Genomic DNA, 22,041 nt, shown 5'->3' on the forward strand with positions numbered 1-22,041 from the left:
ACAGTGTGAATGGCAAAACCAGACATGCAACACTGCCACGTTGCCAGACAGCAGCAGTTGTATTCGGATGGCAGTTGCGATATGGTCGCTTGCCAACACTGCACAATGCCGAGTCAGCTGTTCACAGTTAAGTGAAACAATTTTACTCACATTTTAACAATAGTTACCAATTCCGTGCAATAATATTAGGCAATTAATTACAAAACCAACGTGCAATATTCATCAACTAGCAACAATAACAGCTGAGCCGATAATAGTGTAATGTTCTGGATAGCGCCCTTTGGTCAATAAAATGCCAACACTTTGTTTGTTGTTGTCCCCTGTTGTTGCCAAGGAAACGAAAAACCCAAACACAACAAGTTACGTCGCAGCTCGGTCGATCTTCTGTGTGTGTGTGTGAGCGCCACACTTCCTTCCGGTCTAATTTTCATACCAAATGAAGGATATCGTACATACAGGCAACGAAATTAAAATTTTCTTTTTATTTCTTTAAAATTAACTACAATAAAATGACCAAAAAGTGCAAATAAATTACTTTTGAAATGCACATTATCGGCCAGGATACCGACAGAAGCCCTCGATGATACTACACATTTGATATGGTAAGTGCTAGAAAAATCCATTGGTCTGATTTAGGTAGCCCACGCTCTGTCCATTCGCCCCCTCGCAGGTGGGAAAAATTTCACATTTATCTAAAAAAAAAGGCAAAATAAAAAATGAAAAACTTTCAAGCAACCGTGAAGTGCCGCTAGCAAAGATCAAAAGCACATAACTTTTTCCATTTTGCCAGCATTACGAGCATTTGTGGCACAGTAAATGAGTTTTCATTGAACGGGAAAATGAGAAAATTACACCAACTCACTTACGCCTCGACTTTTCCAGCGCAAGACAGTTTTGTAAAGCTCCATATTTAAAGGCAATTAAGACGAGTCCTTCTCGGACACACAAACCAACCAACCCCCATATCCAGGTACAATTTTATAGCAGCAAGGCAGCGCATACTTATGTATACATGTATGTATATGACACAGCTAGCCGCGTGCACCTTCGCATCCAAGTGGCGTGTGCGAGACTCTTACGGCTGCCATGGCCGGTTGCACATTACAACGTGCGCGGTTCCGAACCGAACGACCACCAGGTGTAAAACAAGCATCTCGGTGCATGTTTCCGCTTTACTGCCCCGCACCATGTTTTGCTTGACTGCCTGGGCCGAAGGTGAGGCGGTGCGCGGGGGCGGGCTGGGTCGGCACATGCCAAGCGAACGCACCCATAATACCTGTCAGAGCAATTGACGACTGATGCCTGTTGTAATGACTGTCAACAATACACAAGCTCATCATCAAAGAGCATAGTTTCGACATGCTTATTGTGATCTGAGCTTGGTAATTTGCAACACAAAGCTGCACAGGTCAAGCCTGTTGCCATTCAGCTAACTCCCAATTAACTATTTCAATTAGTTTGCAACATATTCGGTTAAATACCCATAGAAACAGTTGTAAGCATAAGAAATTGCTGTCCACAGTTTGCCCACAGTCATGATGCTGACTGCGTCTCTGGCAACTCTCCTAACCGATTTTTGCAGCTAACCTACTGCTGCAGTAGAATTTTAACTAATTAGTGCAAGGGACAGTTGTCGAGTAACTTATTCTTCCCTATGACATATGATAATATTTAAAAATTACAAACGAAATTAAATTGTTTGACGTAATTGAGTTGAAACATATTCATATCAACTTTATTTCAACAAAGCTAATCTAAAAATGTTTTTGCCATTTTTTGAAGCACATACTGAAAGATAAACTAACTTAAACTCAAATAAACGTTAATAACGTAATGAAATGCATTTCACAATTGAAAAATATTTACGATGATACAAACGCACAAATATGATTATTTCCTTTGAAACCTGTTTCATCTATCAAGAATCAGGCTAAAACAAAAATTCGCTTCAACATCTTTTCGTCATACTCTTTGCATAAACAAGTCCATCGGTACATTAACGAGTTTGTGACAATCAGACTATGTATGTACTTTCGCCTGATAATCATTGTGGACTGGGACCAACACATACTGTCTGGAAGGTGCTCATGGTTTTCGGTTCCTGGTTGCGAGTGTTATAAGATAGATGGGCTCACGTGAAAAATATAAGAAGGCGCTAGAAAATTATTGATTCTTAAATTGGAAAGTGATGAAATAGGTGCGAGTACCTCTATTTTCGAATTTTGAAGCTTATGTATTTCTTTTACAACTTTATATAGAGAAGAGGATAAGAGAGTCTCTGATCTGCACTGCACATGTCCAGCTCAATCCAATACTATGTATATTTCGTTTCTAGCAGCCTATTCCCTAGCGAATCTATCCGAACTCTCTTTTAGCATTGGCCCAAACACATTACAGACTTTATTAATGCCTGGGTATTGATTATTATCTATAACAATGAACCAATATTGGTCCACGTGATTCAAGGGTAAACTGCGTTCGGCTAATGCGGTTACCTAGTCGACAAATAAGTTAGTTCGGCATTCATGAAAAGGTTTTTAGAACTAGTTATAAAGCATATTCTGGGAGTATACTTTCGACTAGTGTATAAGGGATAAATGTTGTTGACCAAATGTGTTTAGTGGCCAACAGGCCACAGTATTAAACAGGCTGTTTATGCTAGCTCTTTCGATTTTTCGCTGCTTATAATTCTCAAGTGGTTATAGCTTCGGACTGAGGGCAAATTTTTGCAGATCTAGAGTCAGTTGCAAGGTGTGGCTTACCTAAGGTTTAACTTATATATTATTATTTGAAGTTTGTTCAACCTTTAAGTCAATGTGTTGGTAGATAGATCGAACTTGATCAAAACTATCATAGAAAAACGAAACCAGAACTGGAAGCAGTTTCTGATGCTGATCCATGGCGATTCCTGTTATATTCAAATTTATTTGCGACAACTGGCAGCTGCTTAAAACCTAACTTTTTTCTATATAGGTTATATTTTTCCTTGCCGATGATATGCTGTCTTCCTGCAACCCAGTCGAAACTCAACTGAACCTAACAAATGCTACCTTTTCGGTAAAAGCGTCACGCTGGCTGAGCCACCAACTAACTCTTCCTATATCGCCGACACAGCTGCCGCTGGGCATTTAGGACCTTGACGTAAATGCATTTCCAATGGGGTAGCAGAGGCTCAGCGCCAAAAAGTATCCTGAAACTGCAGTGCTCGTTGGCAGGCCATTTGCGTAGCGTTGTTTGGGCCGTGCCTAAACGCATTTCTGTCTCGCTTGTGCAGCTGATTGTGTGTGTTCTAGACACACCACCACTAGTGAAAAACGCAGCAGCATATTGACCAACTCTATTAGCTATTAACTACCCCCTACGCCCCGCCGTTGGCACTTGAGCTCGAGCGGCCACCTGCCCGACAATAATAGCTGCCTGAATATGATTCGTGCTGTAGTTGCACATTTACGTTCGTTGCAAGCACAGCAAGCGGCAGCACCACCACATACAACAACTGCCACAACGAGAACAGTATCGAAAAGTGAAAGATCCCCCGCAGAGGTAGTCAATGGAACCAAAGCTTACGGAAATATGGCAAACGGTTGGTAAAGTAAGAAGAAAAATTCGAGAAAAACAACAAAAAAATGCGAAACTTATTTGATCGATAATTCTCCGTGGCGCGTCCTTAGTGATTCGATATTAGTGTTAGTGTGTGTGTGTGTGTGTGTGTGTGTGTGTGTGTGTGTGTGTGTGTGTGTTTGTGTGTTTGTGTGTGTCTGTGTCTGTGTTTCTCTCAAGCTACATTTTTCACACGTTAAATTTATGAACTTGTCCGCATGGTTTTACTATTTGATTTGTATACTAATGCCCAGGCACCTTGTGCTTCCTGGAGGGCAACGCATTAACCCTCTACTTGCAACACAACTTGCCGCCAGGGCAGCCTCACACCCCTGCACACCCCGTTAAATGACGCTCAATCGCCGCTGACTTCGTTTATTGTTTATAAACAACAACTGGGACTACAAGTTCGACTATATGACGTATGCCGGGTCGTCGTTGTCGGCGGCGCCCTGTTACCTCAGCTCCATCACTACTTCAATGCATTCCCAGTCCCAATCCTGCTCAAATTCCTAGTTGCCGTCTCCTGTCTGGACACTCCACTGGCTGGGCTGGCGTTGCCAGCGGCGTTTCGGCAAATATTATTTACATTAAACCGGTTGCCCAGTGAACAACTGTGGGCCAAAGGGAAAACACAAAGATGTGCCAGAGAGCGTGACTTTGAGTGAGAAATTCATAAATGCAGTTTGTGCAATAACGGATCTAAATATAAAAGTCAACAAAAAATATACAAAAATCAATTAGATAAAGGTATTTGCAATAAATAAGTGTGGTGTAATAAGCAAATGCTTTTGACAGAATATGATTGGCACGGAGCTAAAGTTAAAACAAAAAAGAGCAGCTGTCTTCGGCACGCCGAAGATTAAATACCCTTGTGGACGGGTTTGCTGAAAACTGGACGCCTTAATTGCTGAATTTTGTAAAAATATCTTGAAATTATAAAGTTTTCAAAACAAAATCTCCCTATTTGACCGATTCTACCTATAGAACATACGATATGATATGGTAGTAGTTAAATATTAACAAAAGTGCATAGTTAAACTAGTTAATGCCAATACATTTTGAAAATGAACATAAAATTCATAAAAAATGTATTTTATACCAAGTATTCGTATGGGATTAAACAAATGTATTGCTTGGCCATATCGACTCGGCTTTTTATACTGATCAACAATTCGTGATTCGTGAGTATATTTTAGTATGCTTTAGAACGGAAAAGAGAAAGTCCCATTATATCCTACTTCTTATAAGAAGATGTACTAATGAAACGGATGCATATTTTATAACAAAATGAATATAAGCACGTAAATTACTGGACTTGGGAATAATCTTAACCCAGCCCGAATGAATATGAATAATAAAACCTATTTACATGTAATAATTCAATTCTATTTAGGCATTTGATAAGGCAGTGAGCGAGTCTTGAGAAAATATATACATATATCAATGCTTTTGGCCATATTTGAAATTGTTAATACCAATGAAGAACATATGTATATGTATGTTTTAATAACACACATACATATACATTTGCATTCAATGAATAATCAAAGAGGTCTCTATGTACAGTGTAATTAGTTCAGGCCACCTACACATACGGCCACCTACCTGAAAGGCATGCTACAAATGATATCTAGCGCCTAAAAGATGCCACTAAAACGAGCGCAAACCAAAATGGCGTCTTTCAGTTCGACAACAAAAGCTAACAGAAATTTGTGCTGAATGCGGGCTGCTGTTGTTGGTGCTGTTGTTGTTTTGAGGCGAAAAGAAGAACAAAGCGACGAGTAAATCAAAGTATGAAGAAAATACCTGTGAAATGTTTAATTTCATAGCAACGCCCCATCAGAAGCAGTCAACCCCCAAAAGCAAGTAGGCAAGCTACAATGCCATCAAGAGAAAGAATATCAACAAAAACAGCAACAACAACAAGAATTCCAAATGCATAGCACATCATATAGTAAGAGGCATTTGTATGGCACTTGATTTTGGGTGAAGGCAAATTGGGTTTCTAATTTTAGCGACGATATTTTAGGCTTTGTAGTGTTACAATCAGTACAATAAATTTTTACTTTCATTGCAGCTGTTAGGAACTTAAGTAACTGAATACATTTAAGTACCGCAATTGCCTTACAACGAGAGAGCGAGAGAGTTGGAGAGGGAGAGAGATAAAGAGAGAGGACGCGAGCGAGAAAAGGAGATCAACTGCTGTCTAGTCAACGAATTTCGCATCGAAAGTGCAAAACTCTGGCCTTTTACTTTAACCAAACGACTTGTAGAATAAATACATTTTACAAATACAATTAAGACCTAGATTGTAGAGCATTAAGCAAATGAAATGAGCACACGCTTGGCAACCCAGCGCCAGTTCATCATCACGACGAGCGCCGCCGTTGAAGCCGCCACAGTAGATGCCAGCCAAACAGATCCCAAGGAACAGCAACAGCAGCTTGTGCCTAAAGCTTCTGGCGATGTGCTGACCGTAGAGCCGAGGACACCCGCAACACCGACAACTCATGCTGAGGAGTTTGAGTTCTGCACCGAGGATGGAGTTGTTGTGGCTGCCACTTTGGAGGATGTCATGACACAGGTTGCCATCTCTTCTACCTACATCTCATATAAAATCAACTTTAAGATGGCTTTCATTGATTCTGTTATTGTTTCAGAATTGCCAGCTCTTACAAAAGAAACTGAGAGACGGCATTGGCGATGACACCACAACGACCACCGATCAATTGGAGGTCATTCGCGTAGTGCTGCCCATGGATACCAGTGACTCGAGCCAGGAAGCGCACCTTCACGCCCATATCCATGCCGTTAATAATGTTAGCAGCAGCGAGCAGGGAGCCACGGGCACAACCAACAGCACAACCACCATACACACTTTGCCGGGCTTGAGTGCCATCAAGAGTGGCGTCGATCTAGCGCAACAAGTAGCCAATGGCCAATTGACCGTGGTGCAGGCTACCGAGGATGATGAAGGCACACCATTCATCACTGTAACGGGTGAGTCGAGCCAATATTATTCTACTGTCTGTTTTTCTTACGTTTTTCCAATGACACAATGTCATTATTTCATAAGTAATGTATTCTGAATATAAAGATGTAGGTTATAAATTTGAATTCTTGCCAAAAGGCAAGTCCATAACAAACAGGACTATATATTCACCCCTCACAAACTCTGAAACAGCTTTGAATTGCTGCTGTTGTTGTTATATTACCGATTCATGACTATACTTAGGCTGTCTCAACAAAATTTCAAATCTTTAAAATGTTTTAGTTTATAGCCATCGCAAAAGCTGTAATAAATGGAAATTGAGACATAGACTTAGAAATAGTCTATTAACAACTCGCTTTCACATAACTTATGAGCTGTACATCAATATCAAAATCTCGATTATCTTTCATTCTACTTCTCTCACGACATCAACGCTAGTGAGTTCTTGATGTTGTGTTCATTCTTAACACATCCTCTATAAAAGAAACTCAACCGTTTTTTGCTAAAGTTGATTGTGCACATTTAGCGAAGAATACTGTTCAATTTGTATTTTTTATTCGCTTGTAAAGGGTATTATGGTTCTGTCATTATATGTGTAACAGATAGCAAAAGCCATATCCGACCCCACAAAATACATTTATATTCTTGGGCAGCCTCAATAGCCATATAGGTCCGCCTGTTTTCTTTAGGAACGACCAGTCGAAATTTGGTTCTTGTTTGAATAACTTTATTGTTTATCAATATATATTAACCGTACCGGACATTTACTAGTTTAAATATGCTGCTTTTATATGAGCCAAATCCAATTAAGATCGTATTAATATATTATTATACGTAATTGTAAGTTGTAAATTGAGTTTCTATATGACAAAATACTCCGTTTTCCGAAATTATTTGTATAAGGTTCAGCATTAAAAGCAGGAAAGGTTTTCTAAAAATATAAATATATATAAAATAAAAATATGTATGCCGTTCGATTTCATATATTTGAAGTGCAGGTTCTTGAAACTAACTCTATTATGCTTTAATAGTATTAATTTTAAAACTTTTGCCTGTCATATATTTTCTAAATTTGTATGAAACAATTCAACTTTTATTCATTGATTGACTAAACATTGCACGATGCACAAATTTTCATATGCAAAGAAAAGAGCTTGTTTTGACTCCCACCCAAAATTGGTATGTACCAAATCAAAATGATGGTTGAGTAAACGAATGGTTTTGTTATTACTGCTTGGGCTGTCTTTTTGGTAAAATGGTTTGGTATCAGATTCGGCTCATATTAAAAAAATATATGTTTGTATATGATCTGTTAACGTCCAGCGCGTTTTTGGTATCTCATAATTGGTTTATTGTTTACAAAACAATCAGAAGATCCTATTAAATAAAAAAAAAATCCAGGAAATGCCTCTTAAACAAGCACATACATGTTTCAAAAACATAATATGCCAGATATGTATATATGTCAGCCATTATTTTTGTCTCCAGTGGCATCCAATTTTTTAATTGTTACAGATACATATTTATTATAGTTAAAAAAGCGAAAATTGGCCTGGCTTTTGGCGAGCGAGAAAAACCGCGCGCAAGTCCTGGCGGTTCATCGCGTACGCTCACGCTTGCAGAGTCGTGCGAAATCAAAGCGAAAAAAATCCAGCAAACAAACAGCAAACGGCAAAAGTCGCGCCTTTGTAAACAAACATAATCACAGGATCAGCATGTCGTCCCTGAGGGGCGCAGCGGGCAGGGCCATGGAACCAGCTAAATCCCTGTGCATTTTAAACGTTTGCTTGATATCACAATTAAAGCGACTTAATTTGAAAACTGAAACGAGCAGAGATGAGCGGGTAAGAAGAGCCCAACATATACACTGATAGACACCGACAGACAGATAGACGCACAGACTTAACAGTCACCCCGTTGCGGATGATAGACCTACCTGTGCAGAGGTAGCCTTAACAACAGGACACGGCACCAGTTGCGGCACGTGCAATACAAAGTAACGAAAAGTGTGGCAAAGTGCAGCTGTGTTTTCAAGGGGAGTGAATTGGGAGCGATACCCTACACCCGTACACATAATTATTATATTCCACTTCAGCGCTACACAATGAATTAATCGAGATTACACTTGGTGAGCACTATCTATAGGGCAGGATCACACGCTGCCGACTTCGATTGCGCTGCTGACTGCGGCTGCGAACAGCGAACTGCACAAAGAGGGGGGCGCCGGAAACTAGAACTGCTTGCCCATGATACTTGATTTTATTAGCGCAAATTACCACCACCAGCGGAGCTAACAACAAATACGGCAAGTAATCACAACAAATTGAGGTGGGATGAAAATCAGAAAGGGAATGGGATGTCAGAGCAGGGGGTCAGGAAGACAGAAGCGCGAGCACCCTTCACGCGGCGACTCATTAATAACCGCCCGCTGTGTATTAATACTACTTATGCCCTCTAAAAGGGTATGTCGACTCTGTCATTGTAATTTCAATCATTCGCATATAACAGAAAATATCACAAGTGCATATATAGTTTAACTGCGAAAGAGTATACAGACTTCGACGTTCCAATAATCGGCTATCTTTTTGTATTGCTTCACTTCCACGCACTATGAGGAATATTTGACAATTGAAGGTGGACTACGGCCCAAATTCAACACAATACTCGAAGATTATATAGGGAGAACACTATCTGCCGCCCCCGCTCCATTCAGCTGTCCTCAAACTTACCTCTCTCTCACATAATGGGAATGTTTCAATTGATACGATTTGGTGGGGTGCTCATCAAATCGACGATGCAGAAAAAGCTTAAAATTTAATAAAGGCAACAACTAAATATGGAACGCTGCAAACTCAATCCTTACCAGCTAACTATATAGAAGCTTAACTAAGGCACCAAAGTGGTTGTACGTTAGCTGTTAGACTGTCCGGGAAAATCAGCATATGCCGGGCTTCTTTAAATTGGGTAAACAGCAAAGTTTGCTAGATCGCAATCATTTTCAAAGGCAAATCGCACTTCATATAGAATTCTGTGCTATCTAAGGGCCGAATCGAAGGCAACGTTTGAAGCTGTATAAAGCGTTCTGAATTCAATGTGCCAGACCCCTTTCTAAGCAAGGTGCAGTCTGTTTACAAAAGGTTAATTTGTTGTTGTTGATTCGACTGCAGCAGATGCACGGATAAACTGTGAGCAAAGCACAACAATTGTTAGGGATGAGGCGCCCTGCACTTGTCGGCTATCCTGGCAATGAATTCTCATTTGCAAGCATATAGAAAGTTTACTAATTTCCATGGAATGCACAGGAGAGTTTTAATATTAATAAAGCATATTTTTTTTTGTTATCTTGTTGTCAAAAGGATGTGGATCTGGCCAATCCACTTTTATTATTAACAAAGTATATGCGAATATTACATAAACATGTTTACTAATAGAATAGATATACTTTATGGGGATGCTCATAGTGCTTTGCCAGTTATCTAAGAAGCTCTGGGAAAATAGTTAATGCCGAGTTGGGCTTAGATATCTTGAAAAACAAAAAGTTTTCCATGCAAGAACCTCCTTTTCGACCGATCGTTCCTGTGGCAGCTATATGATATAGTAGTCCGATGTAAAAAGGATTTTGTATAAATGTAGGGACCATAGTGAAAGTTATATATGCCGAGCTTGGTCAAGATATCTTAATAAACAAAAAAGTTGTTCATGCAAGAACCTACTTTTCGACCGATCGTTCCTACCGCAGCTATATAATATAATGGTCCGATCCAGCTGGTTCCGACATATGTACTGCGTGCAACAGAAAGAGGGACTTCTACAAAGTCTGATGACGATGACTTTAAAACTGAGAGACTAGTTCGCTTAGAAACAGACAGACCGACAGACGGCCATGTCTATATCGACTCGGCTGTTGATACTAATCAAGAATATATATTCTTTATGGGGTCGTTACATAATTATAATACCCTCTGCAAGGGCATTATACTTTGATTAAGATCAACGAAATCAAAGAAGACAAACCCCTGCAATATAGTCTCTAAAGATTAGTCACTGGGATCGACACGTTTACACAGAAATGCAGTTAAAAAGATAGCTCAAGTCAATAGAATCCTTACTCAATGTAGGATCTGTGATTTACTATTTTACCAAATTTGTATAGTATAGATTTCAATTGAAATTAGTTATATAAGGCTGCTATCTTAAATCTTCTCTGATCTGTATCTTCTGTATATGTGGACTGTAAGATGTGAAATAGTCTGTTCTTAGTTTCGAGGACAACGTTAACACACAAAAATCTACAGACTACAGATATAGTTAAATTATTAGGTCGGAATGTCTAAAACATGGTAACCAGAAGCATGTTGATTGGTCAAATTGAATTATGGCTTTTTATCGCTCTGAATAGGATTCTGCACGATCAAAAATATACCACAGAGTTACTTTTCATTAGACTTTGTTGCCTTGCTAAGCCCAGAAATGTCTAATAAGCTTTTAAAGTTTGAAGTCGAAAAGAGTCAATGTACCTGAGGCTTCATACCTAAACATGTGCCCATGCCCATGCTAGTGTCCACAGATCCACATTCAAACAGCTGCAATGGACACCCACTGAGTACAACTGGCCGCGTGTGCATTTCATAAAAGACCAGAATTAATATTCGAAATATTTGTTTGAATTCAGGAAAGACTGAATTAACACAACGATGCCGAGAGAAAAATATGTGAAAAATACCACGCGTGCACGCAGTGGCAAAGTGGCAGGCATATGTGTTATCTTCAACAACAGCCCACCCAACAGCCCACCTACTGTCCCCATCCACGGCGAAGAAAAGCGCGTGCCGGCAGCAAACGTTTTGGTTGGCCAGCGCCAGGGCATGCAGCATCCGCTGGGGGTTGTTGAGAAAGCGTGTAACTGCACTTGTGTGTGTGTGTGCTTGTGAGTGTGTGCGTGAGAGTAAGTGAGAGAGAGAGTCGTTGATGTCCTAGCAACCACCAGGCTGTGCGGCTGCGACAGGGTAGGCAGATGGTGGCAGCTCTGCGCCCGAATGATTGGCTGCGTTGCCTTGACGCCGACGTTGCCACATGCCGTACTGCCTGCTAGCAGTTGCTGTCTCACTTGCACTAGCAGCATCTTTGGGCTGCTCTCGACACTTGTTCAGATCCCAGAAAATGCGACTTTGAGCCCGGAATTAGCTGGCGCCGCTTGAAAAATAAAACGCTGCCACTGCCGTCTCCAGCTCTGGCTCCAATCCCGAAGGCTAAGGGTTTGGGTTGGATTATTTGCTACGGCGACTACGTTGCCTGCTGCCAGGGGTAGCTGTGGGCGGGCAGGCACAAATCATAACAACGCAGCATCAAACCAAGCACCCACCCATCCACGGAGCCACCGAGGACAACACCACCACCACCACCGCTGTAATTTAATTCGTTGCTGCGCCGCCGCCGTCATCGCCGTCGTCATCATTATTTTTCGGAGGCATATTGCTAGGATAACATTTGATTTTGAGTTCAGTTGTAATTCTACCGTGCATACGTTCTGGTTGCTCTTGCTCCGTTGCTACGTCACAACGTTGCCAAGTCGTATTTCCGCCATTACATCGCCCGGGGCCCACCCACCGCACACTGTTCACAGCAGCAACAGCAGCAGCAAGTTGTGCGGGCTTTTTCCGATTTTCACTTTCACTTTTCCTTGCCACTGTGAAACAGTTGCCCAAAGCAACCGGGCGACAACATCTCGGCTTACAATCAGTGGAATCTGCACAGGCCGCTTGCGCTTCCGGACATGTGACTGCTGCAGCAGCTGTTCAGGGACCCGTAACACACGTACCAACTTTGGCGCCTCACTTTACTCATTTGCGAGCTGCCCACTCGAGAATTAAAACTAAACGAATGCATTCGCGATTCGACTTCGACTGCCAGACGCGTCACCAACAGCAAAAACACCTGCACCATCATCATCATCAGCAGCAACAGCATCAGAGCCCGCACCAGCACCAGCACCAGCCCCAATACCATCATCTTCCCGAGTTGGATATCACGCCACCGCCGCCGATCACTGCTGCCGCTGCCGCCTACACGAATCTCCTGGAGAAGTGCCGCTGTAAGCTGCAGCCACAGCACCACCATCAGCAACAACAGCAACAGCAGCAGCCACTAGCTCAACATCACCACCAGTTGCTGCCGCAGCATCAGCACCAGCAACAGTTACCAGTGGCGGCGACAGCAACTACACTAGCGCCGCTGCCAGCCGCCCAGTTGCAGTTGCAGCTGCACCATCATCATCATCACCATCACCACCAGACGTTTGTGGCCACCGCCAGTGCTGTTAACTACAGCAGCTGTACGGCAATTGGTGCCGCTGCCGCCTCCTCCGCGACATCCTCAAGCTCAGCAGCAACTACAGCAATGTATCACCACCACCACCACCGACGTCACAACAATTTGTCCTATTGCGGTGGTAAATATTTTGCATAGCCAACAATTTCAGTTCGAATCCTATCAATGGCTTTTAATTGACGCTCTGTTTACACTCTCCGTCGTGAGTGTGAGTGCGGGGTGTTAGTGAGTGTGTGCTTGTGTTTATGTGTGCCAACTTTGGGCCATCAAACAAAAGTGTCAAGTGTCTTACTCATGCATCATTGGCCATGTTGTAAACTTTCAATTAAATGGAGTTAAACGGCTGTCAGACATATCCTCATATATCGGTCTATCCGAAGAAGTCGCTGACTTGATAAAAAGTGGACATTGACAGTTCAGTGAAATGTTATCTAACATCACATTTTTCTGATATTTGTGCAAATAAAACATAGTCTGACAATGTTTAAAAATAATATCAACTATTTATTTTTTCAAACTCTATTTAATAGTTGACTAACCGTGTAGAAAAAATCATATGATTTTATGTGAAACAGAAAGTGAATATCAACATTTCCTAATGGACTTCCGATTTTCTTCTTTCTCTCTGTTTCCTCAATATAAGATCATATACTGATAGATCAGTATAAATATATTTAAATTTCAATATTTATTTCTAATGGTGGCCTTTGGTAGATGGCTTTTCAAGTGACCTCGTTTTTGGATAACTGTTGAAACCGAGAAACACTTTTGGAACAACTCTCTATGAATTAGTACTATTTATAAGTTAGTTTGTAACTAAAACTAAAATGCAAAAATTGCTATTCCCATTAAATATTTATCGAATTATAAACAAGTAAGAGGTTCTAGTCGGGAGCTCCCGACTAGGGGATAATCTTAACCCTCTTCTTCCAACATGAAATGAATATATATATTCTATTTTAGAAGCTATATGTCAAGTTTGGTGACTCTAGCTACCAAAATTGCCCAAAAGACAGGATATCGATATAGATTTTTATCGACTGCTTGAAAACAGAGTAGGTTATCGATTATCGGAAATAAACTCGATCTGCGCAGGCACTAGGAGCACCTACATCTTAAATTTCAAGTCTCTAGCTCTTACAGGTTCTGAGATCCTTGCGTTCATACATACGGACAGACGGTGAGACAGACAGAGGGACATGGCTAGATCGACTCGGCTATTGGTGCTGATCAAGAATATATATACTTAATGGGGTCGGAGATGCTTCCTTCTGCCTGTTACATACATTTAGATTTTGTACAAATACCCATTTTTAATGGGTTCAGGGTATAAAAACATCACTTGACACACAGTGCCTTTTTACGAGATAACCTTAACTCAGTGACAAGTTTATTATAGCTCGCATCCCATACTAGCTTCGGTTTTTATAGTCCGATTATTACTGAATTTTCAGTGCCAAATATGACCCTAAACTGTGTGTATGTTCCAATTCGCGAGGCTCTGCCTTTAAAAATTAGTTAATTCTAACTTTGCAGGGAACTGGGGGAGGGACCCGAAAAATATTTCTGATCTTAATATATTACACGAGTGACGTTTAAAGAAGCATGTCTCAAAATCGGTTTTGATCGACATTATGAAAATGGGAAAAAATATTGTATTAAGAGATGGGCAGAGGGTCATGGCTTTATCGACTCAGCTTGTCATCCTGATCAAGAATATATATACTCACGGGGTTTTTTTTTGCCTGTTACATACAATTGCACAGAAATATTAAGTATTTTAAATGGAGTACAAAAATTAGACGTGCTTTAGCCGGGAATGCACGATCTGCAGATGCCAATCTGCTGTGACACAAACATTCCTGCTTCTTCTATACATACAAACAGAAAGACACACATAAACACACACGAACCAGCTTTCAACTTAGGCTATAGGAAATTCTTATTAAAATTAGGTATGTTTTGTCCAATCTTTATATAATTTACATATAAAGCACTTAAGTGGGTGTAAATACCAAAACCTGAGAATATAAACTCCAAAAATGTGTTTTTTTCAATTTTGCGAGGAACGAGGAAAGGTATGCAAAGGGTTAAATATTCTGTATCTGTGTATTCTATACAAGAGTGTACATACCAAATTTGGTGTTTCTTTAAAGCTCCGAGATAGGTTTGAAAAACAGGATTTGGATATCGATTCTTATTCATTTCGATGAGCTAAAAGAATCGTGCTGCAAGAATTTAGCTCTTTGACCTCCGGGGTAGACATACAGATATATAGACGGAGCTGGCTAGATCGATTCAGCTCTCGATATTAGGTAGTATATATATACACTTTATGCGGTCTGAGATGCCTCCTTCTACCTGTTTACATGCATTTACACATTTGAGTTATCTGGTTTTACAAGCACCAGACAAAACTTATATTGTGCCAGAAATGTATATTAAATCAATCAGCTGTATTTTAATTTTTTTCCTTTTCCCGTCTCAAATTGCTAAATACGTGTAACACATTTTTAAGTTCGTCCAAGATTTAACATATTGTAGCTTGCTCCAAAAGGTATGCTGCAAAAAGTTTTGATTTGCAAATTAAACTCAAGGCAAGCTCAAATAGACACTTTTCTTTGTATTGAATACGCATATAAATTGCAAGCTTTTATGTTTAAACAGTCATTTGCATAATGCAATATTTTTAGATCGAAATTATCAGAACTGTGTGATGCAAAAATATCGTATAGACGGTTGTTCTTAAATTTCAAAGCGCGGGTAGTAGGAAATATTTTAACAAAATGCAATATATCGTTTATCTTTTAATTTTGTATCGTCTGAGTAATTTATTGTCTGTTTGTTTATTTATGTTTGTTTTTCTCATATTTGTGTTGTTGCCTTTCAGTTTCCGGTCAGGATCAAAACTATCAAGTGCAATATGTTGACTCGGAGCTGTATCATAGTAATTCCAGCCAGACACAAATGTAAGTTCATCAGCATGGGCAGCATGGCCTCACTGTTTAATATGTTGTCCTGTCCACAGGACGTATCCGTTCTGTCCGGTGGGCGACTACCAGAGCAATGGCCAGACATACTACTCAACCTCGGCAGCCACCGGTAACTATACAACCACTACGGCAGGGAGCACAGCGAATGCACACTCCACGACGCTGCCGTACCTGGTTCCAGTGGACGATACCCTGTTGTTGAATGGGTCCTCGCAATCACACAGCCGGGACTCACCGCACAGCCTGACGGTGAGTAAAAAACGAGAGTTCAGTGAGCCGGTGACATGGACTTACCATTTGGCTTCAATGTAGCATGAGGTATCCTACATACAGGAGGCGCAGAGCACACCGCAAACGCCCACCTCCACAACAACCACCAATTCAGCCAGCGGCGGCAGCATCGGCAACGGGGTCGATGGGGCGTCGCCCGATAGTGACCAGAGCGCCATGGCCACCAGCAACAAAATTGCCTCGGCAACGGTGAGTAGTAGGGGATCTGTTTTTGGCATGAGTAAGAGCATGGTGGGTCCGACATACTCTGCCCAAGAGCAGCAGCACTGGCAGCGGCTTCGGCAGCAATAGCAGTAGCAGCGTTGCTAACATCTCTCTCGCACGCTTGTAGATTAAGTGGCTATCGCGCAACTACGAGACGGCCGATGGAGTCAGTCTGCCACGCTCTACGCTGTATAACCACTACATGCAGCACTGCAACGAGCAGAAGCTGGAACCGGTGAATGCAGCCAGCTTCGGCAAGCTGATACGCTCTGTGTTCTCCGGTCTGCGCACACGTCGCCTGGGCACACGCGGAAACTCAAAGTACCACTATTATGGCATTCGCATCAAGCCCGGATCGCTACTAATCCATCAGTCCATGGAGGATAAATCGCTGCAGGGCTATGGCACCCCGCCTGGCAATGGAGCCATCGCCAACGTCAGCAGCAGCAACGCCAGCCAACTGGTCAGCTCAAATGGTAGCAATGGAATGACCTCGTCTTCTGGCCAGCGCAATGCTGGCGCCAAGAAGCACAATTTCAAGCCGGAAACCTACGAGGCGTGCATACAGGTAGGCAATGCGTGAATTCTCAAATCCGATTCTAAGCATTACTCATTCTTCATGTTCATCTCGCTTGTAGTACATTGGCGACGGTGCTGGCGCAATGCCAGTCTTTCCGCCCATCGAACTGAACCACAGCTTTCACACTGAACTCACCCTGGATGATGTGGACACGTTCCGTGCCCTGTACCGTGAGCACTGCGAATCATTTCTGGATGCTGTGCTCAATCTGGAGTTTGGCACAGTCGAATTTTTGCTGCGTGACTTTTGGCGCACCTCGGACAACAACAATCTGGACGAGTGCGAGGAGGAGAAGTACTTGAGCAAGACAAAGCTGTATCTGTTGTGCCACTGCGCAGAAGTGCAAAAGTTTGTTCGCGAGGTGAGTACGGTGAATGCCTCGAATTATGAATGTGTTCACTGTAAATTCTATTAGAACAACTGAATATAGAAACCAGACATAGTATAGCCGAGGTGGTTATCAACGGGAATAGCTAATTATGATTTAGTATTTAAGCTTATTAAGCTTGTAGATTGTATTATAACTTTGTCCAGAAATGTATGACGTATAAAAGGAGGCATCTCTGACAATTACAATGCATGGTATGGTATGGCCGAGATATTTTGGCAAAACAGTTTTTAATTTTCGGTAGATCGTTTAATGGTAGCTATATAATATGGTAGTCCGATGTTAACAGATGTTGCAAATATGCAATGAGCATAGTTAATAATCTGATGAAGTGGTTCGATATTGATAGGTTTAGGCTTATATAAAAAATAACACAACAAACAAGATATCTTGAAAAAAATTTTGATACAAGAGATTAATTTTCGGCGGATTTTTCTTGCCATAAAACGATAGCTATATAATTTGATACTGCGATATTTTTATAACCGTTTATATAAAAAGTATTAAATGATTTTTGAATCCAATCTTACTAACAGGTGGACTATCAGTTCTACCAGAATACAGTGGACGTAATAATACCGGATGTACTCCGCTCGATACCCAATGCACTCACACAAGCAATTCGCAACTTTGCAAAAAACCTGGAGCTGTGGCTGTGCGAAAGTATGCTGGGCGTGCCGGAGCAGCTTTCGCAGATCAAGACCAGCGCTGTTTCGGCATTTTGCCAGACACTGCGTCGCTACACATCTCTTAATCATCTGGCACAGGCGGCACGGGCTGTGCTTCAGAACGGTGCGCAGATATCCCAAATGCTAAACGATCTTAATCGCGTGGACTTTCACAATGTACAGGTGCGTCGATTAAAAGTAGTTGATGTGTCAATGGTTGTAACTTAAACAAAAACGTAAATTAACTATGTTACAGGAGCAAGCCGCCTGGGTAAGCCAATGTGCACCAGCTGTGGTTCAGCGTCTGGAGAACGATTTCAAGGCGGCACTGCAGCAGCAAAGCTCATTAGAGCAGTGGGCCAGCTGGCTGCAGCTTGTCGTCGAATCCGCGATGGAGGAGTACACAGGCAAGCCAAGTTACGCGCGAGCCGCACGTCAGTTTCTGCTTAAATGGAGCTTCTACAGCTCCATGATCATAAGAGACTTGACACTGCGGTCCGCATCGAGCTTCGGCAGCTTTCACCTAATACGCCTGCTGTTCGATGAATACATGTTCTATCTGGTGGAGCACAAGATAGCCGAGGCGCAGCAGAAGACGGCCATAGCGGTCATTTGTGAGCGCATGGTAAGCACCAAAGCACCTACTAACGAGAGTGCCATCTATTAACTGTCAACCTTTGATCAGAAGAAAGAAATGGACTTTGAATTCGAGTGTCAGTTCGCCTACATAACCAGCGATGGGGAACAACAAACAACGGCTAGCTCGGTCAGTGGAGCTGGTCCATTAGCTGCTGCTGCAAGTGCCACTAGCGCAGGCAACGAAGCCAAGCGTCTGAAGCAGGAATGAGTGGTATGCAGTGCAACACAGGCGAATAGCCTGGCTTTGTATGTATCGAGTAATCATAGAATTTATGTTAACTGAAATTATTTGGCTATACCAAATCGATCCCCCATTCAAAAGGTCCGTTTCAACTGTGCATTTAAAAGTCAAAGATGTGTCTATGTATTCGTGTATTAGGTTGTAGATTAAGTTCTTCTCAACTGTAAACATAATCAGTTAGCTTTTAGGCATTTGTATGTTTGTCTATATGCAAGCAGATTAAATATTATTATATATTTAAAGAATTGCCCCCACATTCAAGTAAGGAACCGTCCAAGCAGCAAGCTAGTCACGCCCTTGCAGCGTTGGCCTTGTCTGATCTGATTATGTATTAATGGGATACACTTTAGTTTAAGTACATGTGCATTAGTATTTGTGAACTTAGCCTCTAACTAAACTATGATACTTGTGTTTAACTTTAAGAAAAGCTATTTGTCACATCAGTTTTGTCTGGTTTCAACGAAAATTGTACAGCATAGTGCTCGGCGCATACATGCACAACGAAAAAGCACACACCCCCATTTGCATTTGCATGTGAAGGTACGCACAAAAACACATCTACCATATGCACTGATTGCAGAACTGTATAGATTAGTTAAGGAAGCAAAAAAATCTGGCTGGAACGGCTTGCTCAATGGAAAACTAAGTTAAGTAAACTACAGGCCTTAAATGTGCAAATATGAACACTCAATTTTTAAAAACCATACATTTTACTGCATACCTACGTACATGTGTTTGTATCTGAAAAATAAATAAACACACACACACACTTATATACATATATATGTATAGATATATTTAAACTGCAACTGAACATTTGTATGGTAATTCCTGAAGCATATACAAAGCAACAAGTACAGAGAAATATTTTAACAGAGGCACCCAAGAAAGTATTTTATGCCATTTTAGGTATTTATTCTAGCAAGAAAACCTTTTGTAAGCCATTCAACTAGAATAAGCTAAACGCAGGAGATACAATGTAAGAAACTCAAAGAAATCTAGTCTTAGAAGGAATATCTCTTGCAAACGAGAAAACAAGAACATTTTGCATACGGCAAGGTCCGAATTGTAAAAAATTAAATCACAACCAATCAAAGTGAAGTCTTATATAACTGTCAATATATAAGTCAGTATATTATTCCTATTGTGCTAATGCTCTCAAAATTTTAAATCTGTGTGTTTCCCAATATTGTTGTATGACCTATCTTTAAGAACTGAGTTTTACGATATCATTGCGCAATAAAAAAACTCAACGTCATTAAGTTTACACAAGCTGTATTGCTGCCCGATTTTGTGGTACAGTTTTAATATAGACGCGAAATCGGACCAGTAGGCTTTACGATTGCTTTCCAAGCAAAATTGTTCGAAACAAAAGAAATTATACAAAACTTATTGCTCAATCTGCAAATACTAAGCTGAAATCTTGAGCTTTATTGGTTGCAAAAGCAAAACCTAAATGAAACGAAAACAAAATGGAATATCAATTCAAATCAAATCTACCTATTTATAAATGTGAAATAAAGATGTCTTAAAAGTAAATAAACGTATTTATTTCTATCGAATGGTGTGCTAACCTTTTATACTTGCGCTGTATGTATAAATGTAATGTATGTAATTGTATTCTGATATTTTTAACCATCTTACTACATGCATTCCGGACCATTATATAATATATATAATATAATAATAAATACCTTACTGCAGTCTGTTTTTTAAGGAAGCAAGTGACATCTCCTTTAGTTGGAACTGCCTGATTCGGAGATGCCGTGTACCACTATTTACCTACCGCCCAGATGCCATAAGAAACATTCCGAATACATGTTATGTATACGTATGCAAGAACATGCACCATACGCAGAGGCTGTGCTTCTTCCCTTTTTCATAATTTTAGTCGTTTAAATAAAGTTGTAAATAGTAGGGCATCTTATCCTAGTTTTTATTTAAGACATTATCATCTTTAGGAAAATCCATCCGCAAGTGTAAAAAACATATTAAACTTCTTGTTCGTCATTTTCGAAGATCTGTGCTTACATTCATTTTTGGTATATATAGGGAAAAAAATCGATTGTATCAGCTTTAAACTCCTTTTCACAGATCTTTGTGAAAATATATTTTAGATTTTTTCACACTTTTTGCAAAATTTACTCGTCTTGGATGATAAATGCGGGTGAAAGGTTATAAGAACAAAGTGCCAGGCGTTCCATCGGCATCAGGCTTAGTATCAATGCTCTCTCCACTAAAAACAAATTTACGCATTTCAAACTTTTTTTTGGTCAGGTAATCCACAGCCAGCTAAACATTCCTTGGGTTAAAGAGGCTATTGCCAAGCTGAGTGATCGCTACATCGCCAGACTAGGCAACCACCCAAATAATCTTGCCATTGGCCTATTAGACACCAGCTCAACAACTAGACGGCTCAAAAGAGGACACCCACTTGACCTCCCTGAAAGAGTCTAACTCCACACATTCCACTGCTCCCCTACACTAAACACATTAGGCAGACATATAGATATACGCAATACATTAACTTTAAATAAAATAAATAAATAATTATGTTAAAAAAAGGTAAAGAATTATAAAAAAATAAAGTAATCAAATGGCTTGAAATTTTTTTATTGTTTTTTTTTTTTTTTGTTTTTTTTGATTTCAATTGTGTTGTACAAATTGATTTTCTAACAACTCTATACAAAAATTGTTAATTTTGCTTAAAAATTTGATATATAATACACATATTTCGTACTTATAATATATAATTTGTTAACTGCTATTAAATAATGAATATTTCAACAAAAAATGTATGTACTATGATTATTGATTTTTGCGAAGTGGCTATGGAGAGATGTAAATTAGAATTTCAAATATTTTTGATGGCTTCAAATAGATCGATCGTAAAAATCATTTACATTATTTGTAACTTGTAATAACCTTATTTCAGTTAACTTAAAAACTGTTTGTACTTTGTATTTAAAATCTGAGGTCTTGTTTACATTCATGTAAACTGAGTCCTGAATGTTCGGCTGTATACGTTGTTTTCAAGTCTTTTCAGTTGGAGAATTTTGACAATTCGTTTGGAATTCTTGCAATGCTGCTCGGTTTTGGTTGATATTACTGTTAC

General features: G+C 40.4%; 1 protein-coding gene across 1 annotated transcript; it reads left to right on the forward strand.

Annotated features, from left to right (window-relative positions):
* Window positions 1–152: 152 nt before the first annotated feature.
* Window positions 153–20,834, forward strand: LOC115761933 (DNA-binding protein RFX2). Its single transcript, XM_030703963.1, has 12 exons — window positions 153–602; window positions 5,681–6,187; window positions 6,264–6,603; window positions 15,813–15,891; window positions 15,951–16,164; window positions 16,228–16,395; window positions 16,538–16,978; window positions 17,049–17,351; window positions 17,915–18,229; window positions 18,303–18,671; window positions 18,732–20,533; window positions 20,631–20,834. The coding sequence occupies exons 2-11, from the start codon at window positions 5,936–5,938 to the stop codon at window positions 18,891–18,893; spliced, it is 2,643 nt and encodes an 880-aa protein (XP_030559823.1). The 5' UTR covers window positions 153–602; window positions 5,681–5,935; the 3' UTR covers window positions 18,894–20,533; window positions 20,631–20,834.
* Window positions 20,835–22,041: the final 1,207 nt, after the last annotated feature.

This window comes from Drosophila novamexicana, unplaced genomic scaffold (assembly GCF_003285875.2).
Source record: "Drosophila novamexicana strain 15010-1031.04,08,12 unplaced genomic scaffold, DnovRS2.1 tig00000512-arrow-arrow-pilon, whole genome shotgun sequence".
NCBI classification, from domain to species: Eukaryota; Metazoa; Arthropoda; class Insecta; order Diptera; family Drosophilidae; genus Drosophila; species Drosophila novamexicana.